Genomic DNA, 12,324 nt, shown 5'->3' with positions numbered 1-12,324 from the left:
AACACAATCCTCCATAATTAACTTCAACTTGATGCTAATGAAACATTTCCTGCTACCACTGTGCACTTTCTTTAAGCCTGACAAGTATGCAAGTTCACAGCATCATAATAACAGTGTTCCTGCTTCAGGTTATGTGATGAGTTAGTTACTGGCCATGTGGCAATACACCTGTTGACAGACTAGCTCCAGTTTACCCAGAACACAAGACTGAACATCCAGGACTGGGATACTGTGAAGCAAAGCCAATCAGATCTGAACCTTAAGAGACACAATTTAAATGAACTTAGTGAAAAGGAATACAAACAGTACATTCGATTTCAGTTTACATCAAAGCAGAAACTTTGCAATTGTTGCCCAAAAGACACAATAGCTGAAAAATATGACAGGCACACCTTCTTGCATGTAGAAACAGAACATAATTTGGCAAATCACTGTTCTGTGGTTTGGAAGTCATCTCCTCTAACAATAAAATCCCTAGGAAAAGACTCTGGAGATCACCACTAATTAGAAAGACAATTCAAGACTGTAGGACTAATATGACTGTCAGTGCTCTGCAGTGAAGTATCATAGAAGCAGTCACTTTAAAACCATCCACAGCAAGCACAAAAATGTTCAGTATGCTTGCACTGCAACACCAAGGTCATTTCTGTATTTTTGAATTGAACAGGTTTCAGAAAAAATACGAGTTGTAAATAATTAAACAACAAAAATACCCATAAACGCACGCCAACAGTTTAATTAAATTTAGTTTATTCCAAAATGACTATTTCTTTCATTAACAGCAGTAAAATGTTTTTCAAGATCATTCATTACTCATGTCTTGAAACAAAAATTGGAAGCTATTACATATTCACTCCTGAAATAAAATGTCAAACTTTATTGACCTTGAAAGTATACAAAGAAAGTCCTTATTTCCTTTGGGTGAACAGTTACTATAGAGTTTTCTGAGGTCTCTGTACTCTTGGAGAATCCTGTAAAACACAAAAATGTTGGTAATTTATTCAAGAAGCAGCTTTACTCAAATGTACATATTATTCTATCTCAACAGTTTTAACTCATCCCTTCCTTGAAAGCTGGTGTTTGAGCAGATTCTCCTCCTTAAAGCTGTAAGTAGTATTGGAGCCTAAGATGCACGCATTCATAATACTAAAATATACAACAGTCCATCTACTTTTCACACACTGACTCACACAGAAAAAGTGAACGACTCCCCAGTCATGCACTTTTTCTTCATCATGAGTAAACGGCAAGCAAGTTCCTAGCTGCAGGTCAAGCAGAGCTCTAAACTTCCACCTAGCCCAGCCCGAAACCTCTGCAAGCTTTTTACAAGGCACATATATGGATGCAAGTGACAGTAAGGACAATGTCCAAGCAAATAACTGGAATGAGAAATGAAATGAGGTCACCCACAGCATTTGACTTGAGAGTCAGCCCCAACTTGAATCATATCCACACAGTCCTTCAAGCTGATTACAGTGGGGATTTTTAACTGCAGCTGTCTGTTTTTCTGCAGCACAGGCTTAAGCTTAGATTAACACAACTCACCAGCATCTAACAAAATCAACCTGTGTCACAAGTGTGAATTCATAAAGTAGCCATTTCTATCTGGAGAAAGATAACTCCAGAAAGATTTCAAGCTTTTTAATGCTTCTAGGCAAAACAAGGCATCAGAGAAATACAGCAGTCTAGTATTTGCAGGGAATCTTTGCTAAATGTTATCGCTTGCAGGCTCTGCCAGATACTAGGTCTGTCATATAGAAGAACAATATATTTTTAATTTTGCAACTATTTTTATATTTTTAATTAGACCGTTCATCAAGCTTCAATAGTCAGCAACAATATAGACACCAACCACCTTATTCCACTTACCTTTGCTTGGATATTGTGCAGTCTTCCATTTCCACCGCTTCAAAGTGTTTACGTCCCAGGTACCTGTGAGTGATCGCTCTTCCACTAGGATAACTGATCCTAATCCATTTAGCAAAGACTGTGAGTAAAGAAAACACAAGGAATCAAACCATAGTTTATTGAAAATAGCATCACACTCACGGTCTAGTATACTGTTAGACCAGATTAGAACTTTCATCTCTAGCATTGATCTGTTAAGCAGAGCAGTAGAGACTTTAAAAATCTGCTATGTCTTGCAACATAAGGGCAACTACAGATTCAGCAGGCTTCAAACTAAGAAGCTGAGGTGCTGAGAGCTTCCTCTGTGTTGTAGCAAAGTTCAGAGCCTAGTAATCTCTCCATTCAAGAGCTGAAACTGACACTGCACTTTTAAAAACAAAACAGAGAACCCTCACCTTGTTCCCCATGTTTGTCATCCCAATCAAAATTTCATTATTTTAAAATAATAAACCCCTGCCACATATTATAATATAATCTACTTCTATATAAAAGATCAAATAAACAAGAAACTGAAAATACACAGTACCTGAAGGAAGTGACCTTTCTGTGAGTTTCAACAACTCACAGAAATAAACTATAGAGGAAAAAAATGTTTGTTTCCTTTAATCCTGTCCACATTTCATTAACTATAGGTACAACTTGCAATAACTAAAGAAACAGCAAAACAAATTACCACTCTCTGCACTGCTTAAGGTACTGCAGGATGTGTTATACAACCAAGAGTTCAACAGAACCAGTCCTACTGATATTTATGCAGATCTTCATGCTGTGCCTATGGCAACTTCATGTGAAGTAATGGCTTCTGTGTTGTAAACCTGAGTAAAAATAAGACCTGCTTCCCTCTGAGGTTAAAGTTATACTAGTATTTCCGTACCCATCTTTTGTGAAGTCTCTAGCATATGGAATGTTTCATTCCAGAACCAGTTCTCTTTGAAACAAAAACACTTCAAGGGGTACTCTGTCTGAAAGGATTAAATTTACCTTCAGATTTACCATCACAGGTTGAGACAGCACAGGATCCTCTCCAACTTCATACAAGTGCCTAATTCTTAGCAGGACACGACTGAAGTCTGCATCACCTTGCTTCTGTTTACCTTGAAGAGACAAAAAAATGTGAACATTTTCTTACTTTAAAAATAAAACCAACTTTTCAACTTTTTTTTTTTTTTAAGCTTTACACTCTCATAATTTGAACTTAATTCCCATTTTTTAAAATCAGCAAGAGGACTAACAGCAAGAAATACCCAGCTCCCACTCTTGACAGGAATGACGCTAACAGGCATGATGAACTCATCATGCAGGAGAAATATTTTACTGTTTGAGTAGAGCAATTGTACAGTACAAATAACTATCTTGATAGAGGAATTTAACACTTTGAATAAATAGAAGTGCTAGCCATAGAAGATAGACAGAAAAGAAAGCCAGCTAGTTTAAGTGTAACATCCAGCTACCCTTTTGAAAGCACCTACCCATGTGGACATTGTGGACCTGCTCTGCATGATTAGAGCTGTATCTCCACCCTGGAATGCTCAGAGTCTGGAGATGAAGATTAGGTGGGACAGTTACAGGTGAACCATGGACTGAATTCTGCTGAAGTTGTCTGGGTAGCTTTGCTTTATCTTCTCCATGCAAAGTGAAACAAAGCAAACATCAAACATCCATCACACACACAAGCCTGGCTAGGGTACTGTGGAAGGGTAAAGAGATTGTTTTTTCTTCCAAGACAGATGCAAAGCAGATGCTATGCTTTCTGCTCCAAGGCCTTCTGAGATACGAAGCAGAAAGCAGCATGATTTTAACCACTGGAGAAGTATATTAGAGCTTTCCATAAAGAAAATTTCACTGCAGCTTGAAGTTGCTATTCCACTACCAGGCTTCAGCTTTAGTTAATAAGTCAAACAAATATTTTAAAAGAATGACTCAAAAATGGTCATTAAGGACTCAGCATCCAGGAAGCTGATATATGGTGCACTAGCTACTTGGCACTAATTCCCTGTGTGGACATTTTGTTCTCATTAGATGCTTTAAAATTTATTCTCCTATGAAAGTAGAGATAATTACATAACAAGGGAAACATTTCATACACTTGGACAACAGCCATGTTTGAAATTAATGCAAAGTAATTAGCAGGCTCTAAATTTGCCTCCTAACTCACTGTATACCAACTTTGCCACACAGGAGGCTTGAAGTCTGCATTTACAAACTTAACAGCTAAATCAGAGCAAAACAAATAAGCCATTCAGATGCTAAAGATAGCACAGGAGACAGAATGAGTTACCTGATAATGCTCCAAACATTACCACTGGCCTGTGTTCTAATGCCAATCCACTTGTCCGATACAACACATTGGTGACATCCTTGGTTCCTAAAATAAGCCAAATCACAGGGCGAACCACTGAAGAGTCATTCAAAGTGAGATTGTAATTCAGGTCCCACTGAAGGTTGTTCCATAGTCTTCTGTGAAGCATCACCTGTATTGGGAAGGTAAATGTCACAACAGTAATCGGTCATCGTGCTTTACCTGTATTATCAGCAGCCATGAAATTATGCTCTGCTATTAAAAAAAAAAAAAAAATGTTTTGTATGTTACCTCCACTTGTCCATTTCCTTGACTTGAGACACCATGAGCTCTTTCTGCAAGGAGCATCAGCCTTGTGGTATCATCTTCAATGTAGGCAGTCTGGACCATAGGATAATAGTTCTGAAAACACACAGTAAATCATGCAGTGATAATATTAACTTAGGTAACAGTAATGGAGAACGAAGATAAGACACAACTGACTTTGGATTACAGCTTTGTGCTTTACCCGAGCCACTGTGTTATTCATATATGCCTTGAATGGTCTTTTCTGAATCTGATACCCATTGCTGTCAGTGTAGAGTAGCTGCCTGGTGTTCAAATTTGTGCTCGTTCTTAGAACTGCTTCACGATTTAATTCCAAAGGCCCAACGCTGTATTCTTGCTCTATCCTATGGCAAAGCAACTTCCCATCGTAGCCTTCTGGTACTGTATACATCCTGGTATATACTGCATATATGTAATCCTGAGCGGTAACATTACTATAAAAATGAGAGGAAAGATATGCAGAGTTTATAAAGTGGAGCACTTGATCGGTTATGTCAGGACTTGCAAATCATTCGTGATGTCATCCTACACACAGACAACTTTCTTGCCTGTTTTCTATATGTTTCATGTACATGTACAATTATTATTAATTTCAATTTAATTTTCAAATGTACAGATATTCAGCTGGAGTAAATGATATCCCACAATTTTCTTTGGCATTGCAAGTGTAAAGAGGACTCTTAATTTGATTAGAGAGGCTCCGTTTCTCTCAAAATTACAAAAAATTTTAAAATAATTATGACTTCCTAAGCAACACATTTACATTTTACAGAATACAGGTATTTTTTCAATCTGGGCAACATTAATTTTGATGCAAGAATTCCACTGTTTTCCAAAGGTCCTTCTCAACTACAATCCTTGTACAATGCCACGAAAAGCAAAAGGCTTCAATCAAATAACCAGATTTAAAAGAGGGTGAAGGGGTTATAGACTAATATAATTTTAACACAGAATAGTAGCTAGTTCATCAGGGGCCAGAGTGTCTTTGTGGAGGATTCATTTCTCCTTTCTCTAATGACTTGTAAGGAAGATATGCAGTTATAAAAATGAACCATTATGTCCAAATTCCACCCATGTAAGAAGATGTTAGCTGCACTATAAAGCGAACCACAGACGATAACTCTGAAAAATCTTCACCTCCCTCCCTACAGTAATATGTGCTATTTAAAGGAGGTGCTTCCTCAGCACTACATTTAGCAGATGCGTGCCAGTTCTTTTTTCTAAATCCTAAACAGTACACAGAACTCACTGTTTAGGAGTAACTATACAGAATTAATTTCATAGATATCTACAGAGAATTAAACATTCCAGTGAAGTGAAGCTGTAATGGTGTTGCACCTGTAGAAATACTGCCGTATCTCTGTCATCAAGTTTCCAAAAACCACTTCCAATCCCACTGCTTTTGATACTGGAACAGCTGAAGCATTTGGGGCAAATAAGTAGTTATCTGAAATGGGTCCTTTCATCACGTCTCCATTCACATGGTACTCAAGGAACTCCTGGGTCAACTGGACAGTCTGGTTAGTCTCCCTGTGAATCCACAGAAGAGGAAAAATTATATTACTTAGAAACACATTTTGTACATAATAGATGCAAAGCTGAACTGCAACAGGAATGAGGCTGGGAATGTAAGTAAAAAAAAAAAATCTGTTTCCTCAAAGTGAATAATTGATTTTGTAAGATTTAGGAAATGAGGACAGCAGAGAATTAAAGTGCTTCCCATCAAGACATCTGTCAGTGTGTACATAGATGGAGTTTCTATGTAATTTATACTTTTGTAAAACAGAAACATCTTAAGACAGAAACAACATCTACGTTAGCTCATTGTTTTGATGTGAGAGTTACTACAGGATCAAAAACTACCCATTGCACAAAAATGAAGTACATCGCACCATATTAATGAATAAACAGGTTCACTTAACTGACTTTGTAGCTAGGAAAATCAGCATGATGCAAGTTTCTGTATTTAACAGTGGTAACAAATATAATGGCCACGGGATAGCAAAATTTACACTCACTCAGTACCTACTTTGTCTCCTCCTTTCTCCCCTGAAGCTTACAGTTTAGCTACTCATAACTCCATATCACAGTCTTTGGAAAGTCATATGAAGGCAATTTAAGATGTTACTGCCCTCAGCTACCTGCTCTGCTCTTTTGGAGCCTTGCTGGCAAAACAGGAAAAATAACTTATCTACTTTTATCTACTAGTCCTGTTATAGGGCATTTCCAGTGCAGGGGCAGGACCTAGAAGTTCTAACTGTTGCAGCTAAACTTTATAAGGCTTCACAGTTGAAGATCCCAATATTTTTAACCTTTCCACCCACTCTGACCTGATGCCTCGCTCTTTCCTATTACCCCAAAGCAAAGTTCCTGAAACTCAAACATTCTGTGCTTGCCTGAAGGCTTGTGAAGAAAGTGAATATCCCATTTCTCCTACATGCTGAATTCCAGCTCTTGCTGCCTGCCAGAACAGGATGGAGAGAAATGGGATTTGAATTCAGATTTTTGTTCTTCCTCATTATATTTCTTATTATATTCCTCATGGAATCTGGAAACAGTTAGGATCCAGAGGCACTTTGAGAAAGTACTTACTCCAGGGCTCTTAATTAAGGCACTTCTATACTTTTAAAGCTGATTTTAACTATACTGGACAACAAGTTCTTGCTCTAGGAGGCAGAACTATGAACAAAACCACAAAGGTGAAAGTCACTAGGCCAATGCCAAAGGGGTCAAATCTTCCATCAGAACATAGCTGACAATCTGAATCATGAGCAGGCAAAAACCAGCATAGCTCCACTGAAGCTGAAGGAATTGGGCCCATGAGCAGGCAAAAACCAGCATAGCTCCACTGAAGCTGAAGGAATTGGGCCAATTTGCATCAGACAAGAAAGACAAACTGCAGACCCCAAATCTCACCTCAATCTTGATTGTTCTTCCATTTTATTTGCCCAATTAAATAGAATTTCCTTAGTTAAATGTTTCCTTTCAAAAAGATTTGTAGTTTCCTACCATAGAAACAGTGATGCAGGACTTGCAAAACACTACTGATTAGTAAGCAAAAGCTCTTGCTTTATCACTTAAGGCTCATTGTATAGCCATAGTGTATGTGCTTACTTATTTATTTTTAATACAAACACACATTCATAACCCTCTTCAGTTCTCAAGGACAATGAGATTCTGCTGATCTACTAGTTAATACTGGGATATGTCATCTTAGACTGATTGCATGGTTAAACAGGGCAACAACATTACAGAAATAGTACGGAATCACACCTAGGCTAGTGTTGATGTTTCTTGTAGGAAGGAGAACGTGAACTGGAGACAAAAAAGAATAATTATAAAGAACATTTTGTTAGTTAAGTCTCAGAATTAAGGCACATGATACAGTCCTTGGACTTATTTTTACAAAGGGTTTTACAGACACTGAAACATTATTAAAACCAAGCAGGCAATCTCACCTCTCTGTAATGCTGTGCATTAGATTTGTGTTTTGGTCAAACAAGACTCGGTAGCAGTTGTTAACCACAGGAAGCAACTGTTGACTTTCTTGATCTGCACGAGTTATGTCTTTTTGCTTGTACTTGACTGATCTTCCAATAAATGCAGACTGCTTACCATTCAAGGCTTTAATACTGTATTTTCTGTAGCTCAAACCACTTATTGCAACTAGAATATAGAGATCATAGGTAGAATGGGACTCCACCGAGCTTTGAACCTGTATGTTAACATACATGACAATGCTCCATTACAGAAAATTAATTAGCAAGGCAACTATCTTCATGTGTTGTAAGCTCTAAATTACAAAAATTAACTACTACTTTAAAATAAGTTTCTAAACATGCCATTCTTATAATTCTCAACTATAATGTAGATCCATGCCACTTTTAATCGGGAGTTTGGTGAACTTGGATTAAGCTTGGCCTTTCTGTGAAGGAAAGAGGGTCACTAAGAAAATTACAAAGTCAGATCTTATTTTAACGTGAACATGGAATTGTGGATCTTGATTTAAGATTGCATTGCAAAATGTCTATATGAGCAGAAATAATCACAAATTAAACCAATCAGTCATATGACAGAAGAGAGACTGAAACGTAAGGGAGGTGACTAGTGCAAGTATAAGAAAACTTGTGGCAAGAGAAGGAAACACCCAGACACGCCCTCACCTTAAGCAAGGCACATGGAGAGGGAGTTAGAAGCATGTGGTGCACTTTTGAACAGTAAACAGAACACCAGTGTTACTCAATATCAAAATACCTTAAACAACAGTTTTTAATCATCTTTCAATTACATATATCCTGCCCATTAATGTTATATAATTTAGTACCACTTTTGGTTTGGGGCAAGAAAATGAGACTAGAAAAATACTGTACAGATTACATTGACAAAGAGGTTAGTTATGACTAACCAGAAATTAAAGCGAGTTGTCTGTACCTTCACACTGTGGATTGGCATATGTCCAGTTACTCACACTGCAGACCTCCTAACCTTAATGCTTTCAACAGGGCCTACGCCCATTCTCTTCCTTCACTATACCGCCCATACATGTGGTAGAGAAGGCGGCAGAGCGCACAGAAGGTGGCAGAGCGCTTGCGAAGCCTCAATTCCTCTCAGACACATACTCACATCAGGGTTGTGAGCTAAAGATACTTTCTCTCAAAAGGAAGGAGTGTGTGATATAAATGTACTTTTGAACAGTACATACTGCAAGACCCCAAACCACATTCTTGTTACTGGTAAAGAGATTTCATTCAGCCTCAAGTGACTATCCACATGCATATATGGGTAACTTCTAGCAAAAGAGAGTACAGACCAACTCTGGAACAGAGAACTTTGTATTTTTAAAATAAAGAATTACAGCTTGACTTCAGGCCATCCTAAATCCTGAAATAAATGCTTTAAATACATGTCAATCTTCTTGTATCTTACAAGGCTAAAGTAATTCAGATGGCGGGACTTCTGGGAGGTAAGTGGCTGACAGGTAAAGGCAGTATGGTCTTATGCCATCATCACGTATACATGCAGGAAGAGGAGACAGCTGTTGTGTATCACTACCTGACTACAATGTCCCTTGATGTCCAGTGATAGTCATAAGCCACAGATAACAGAAACTCTGTCCAGCTGGCAGAACTTGCTGAGCTATCTGGCATCTCGGGGACAGAGGGGAGCATTTGGAATTGTGTCATGCCTCTTCAGGCCTTACGTGCAGGAGGCATTCCTACAGGTTTATCAAGCCATTGATGATGACACACTCTCTACAACAGCAGCTCCTGAGAAAGGCTAGTGCTAGTTTTCACTTGAGGCCACTTTCTTCTCTCCCAGGGAACAGCTGGCCTTGTCTTGGAGCTTGGCTATGATAGAATGATATATCATATGGCAGCTGACTGTCCCCAGTTTCTTTTGGGCTTGTAAATAAGACCTAGATTTCTTAAATCTCTTCTCCCCAAGGCAATCTGTCAATTGTACAAACAGGACTGTCAATTGTAGGGCAGAGCTTCAACCAAAAAAGCTTTATTGGAAACAGTGGTTTTTATGGAAAGAAAAGCAAGATAAGAAGTGCCAGGTCACACACAGCAAGCATGCAAAGGACAAACCAAACACACTAAAAGAGTAGGAAGCCCTTTTGGACGTTAAGACAAAAAAATTCTAGTTGAGAGAACAGGTAAGTAAAAAAAACCAAACTAAACCAAAAAACCCACCACACTTGGAGGACTAGGAAAATCCCTGTTTGAACTAATATTTGCTTTCACGGTAAGGTTCAAGCCAGTGAAAACTCACAAGCGAAAGAAAAGCAACAGAAAGAAACGAAGTTGAAGTACCTGTGCCGGTACAGGAAGTCCCAGTTCATCATACACACTCATTGCTAAGTGGCTGACAGAAACTGTGACAAAGGTAGTGATGTTCCATGCCAGTGGATTATAGACAACAACATATTGGTCAACATCTGTAGCACCTTTGTGCACACAAACAAAGTTATCAGTCACTAAAACTATGTATTTTTAAAATGGGATATTAAAAAGTATTTGAGAGATCTGTCTAGGTACAACCATCTTACAAAATTTTAACATAAAACCCCACAGTAAAACTTCATGATTGAAAAAAGGAAAACATTTTCTAGTACTTCATAAAAGCCTCTTCTGCTTTATTCTTCTATTCTTTCCCCAATAAAGAGAGACTGTGTATTCAGAAAATGACACCTGAGTTGAATGTAAATGCATTTAGTGAAAATAAGCAGCAGGAGTGAGAGAGCAGCTGCATGGTGCTTAGTTGCTGGTTGGGGTTAAACCGTGACAGTGTTATACAGAAGATCAAATGAGAAGCCTAATCTAAAAACCACGCTGTAAAAAACCGAATCAGTCTGTTGCACAGCCCACAGCACTTCTTACATTTGACAGTTTAAAAAGTTTCCAAAGTAAAGATAAAAGGGAATGCACAGTCTTTAGATCCTTAAAAATTCCATTACATTTTTTACACAAGCTGGTAGTACACTACAGCAAGAACATTTCTTAACTGTGACTGTGCTTCTTACCATGTAATCTTACGTTGCATAGTAAGGTTAGTTAATTACCCCGATCAGCACCTCCCCCTTCCCTCCGTTATATAGCTGAGGTCTGAATCTGGGAGCCAGATCTAATATATGCACTGGGGCAGGAGTCTGCCTAACATCAGTTTAAAGGTCCTGGTTTCAGATGCTTGAGATCTGAGAGCTCATAAATTCATCTGAGTTTGCCTCAGGTCTAGCAGGTCTCATAAGGCAAAACAGGGTTTTCCAGCCATGGTTCACAGAACTTAGGTGGTACATAGTATGTTGATTGTTTTGGAGGAAAACATGATAGCTTTCATAAGTTAGTCTGAAAATTGGAAAAGCTGTGTTAAAAAGTACCTGGTATTCCTGAGTCTTTATTGTAAACAGAAGAATAGACCTCTCCGTTCTTCTTCGCATTGTTCATGTCAAAGATTATGGAAGCCATTAGCTTCTTTACGTTGAATATTCCATACATCAAGTTATTCATGTACATGTCCTTCACCTTGGGAGACTCTGTGCCTGTTATACCATCATGGTGCTGGACCTTACATTTAAGAGTAGTTTGAAAGGTCACAATGCACAGGATGACAACTTCAGGTTTGCATTTGAATTAACATGGTCCACTAACCTCCAGACATATAACTTAAAATAATAAGGTATTACAGCTATATTCACAGATTCACATTTTGCCTACTCCAAATTGCTATATATAGAATGAAATGGTCAAAGACAAGATGCACACAGATTTCCCTCTATACATATTTCTCTCAATATTTAGAAATTACTAAAGTTACATACTTAGAGGAAAAAAAAATACAGGTCACCAAAACCAAGAATGCACCAAAAATACCATAACAAGACAGGTTTTTCATTTACTGCTAAGATCTGGTCAATAACTTAGCTGACAAAATATTTATTACCAGCAAAAGCAATGAGGCCTGTAAATGGTTACTGGTATGAGGCTGATCGCTTAGCTGCTGAACTTTGAAGAAACAAATTTGTCCTTCCTCTTCTAATTTGCAGAAGTAGAGATTATCAGTAGTTTTCAGTTAGTTCAGTTTTTGGTTTTTTGTTTATTTTATTTTTAAAAACCATTTTGTAAATAACAAAACTAACATTAAGAAAAGGAATTTCATGTGCAAAGTTTGAAATCACATAATCTTTTACCAGCTGAAGAAAACATTTGCCAGTAACCATGTCTTGAATGCATGGCTAAGGGGCTGAAGTGATGTTTCAAGATGGTTTTTTGAAAAATTGCTTTATTTTT

At 37.9% G+C, this 12,324-nt stretch overlaps 1 protein-coding gene across 5 annotated transcripts in view; it reads right to left on the bottom strand.

Annotated features, from left to right (window-relative positions):
- Nucleotides 1–287: 287 nt before the first annotated feature.
- The window catches only part of MAN2B2 (mannosidase alpha class 2B member 2), a 33,583-nt gene continuing 21,546 nt past the window's right edge, over nt 288–12,324 (bottom strand). For 4 of the 5 annotated variants that reach the window (XM_052780538.1, XM_052780535.1, XM_052780537.1 and 1 more), the window contains 11 exons: nt 11,415–11,601; nt 10,351–10,484; nt 7,993–8,249; nt 5,873–6,064; nt 4,716–4,968; nt 4,499–4,609; nt 4,187–4,379; nt 3,378–3,530; nt 2,890–3,002; nt 1,870–1,987; nt 288–971 (listed from right to left, as the gene is read on the bottom strand). In XM_052780538.1, the coding sequence (XP_052636498.1) occupies nt 877–971; nt 1,870–1,987; nt 2,890–3,002; nt 3,378–3,530; nt 4,187–4,379; nt 4,499–4,609; nt 4,716–4,968; nt 5,873–6,064; nt 7,993–8,249; nt 10,351–10,484; nt 11,415–11,601 (1,806 nt within the window). In that variant the 3' untranslated portion in view covers nt 288–876. The remainder of the gene's footprint in view (nt 972–1,869; nt 1,988–2,889; nt 3,003–3,377; nt 3,531–4,186; nt 4,380–4,498; nt 4,610–4,715; nt 4,969–5,872; nt 6,065–7,992; nt 8,250–10,350; nt 10,485–11,414; nt 11,602–12,324) is intronic. The other variant, XM_052780536.1, reaches the window with a different exon arrangement.

Source organism: Harpia harpyja, chromosome 2, assembly GCF_026419915.1.
Source record: "Harpia harpyja isolate bHarHar1 chromosome 2, bHarHar1 primary haplotype, whole genome shotgun sequence".
Classification (NCBI taxonomy): domain Eukaryota; kingdom Metazoa; phylum Chordata; class Aves; order Accipitriformes; family Accipitridae; genus Harpia; species Harpia harpyja.
Note: the sequence above shows the minus strand (reverse complement) of the source record. Positions and strands in the feature narration are given on the sequence as shown.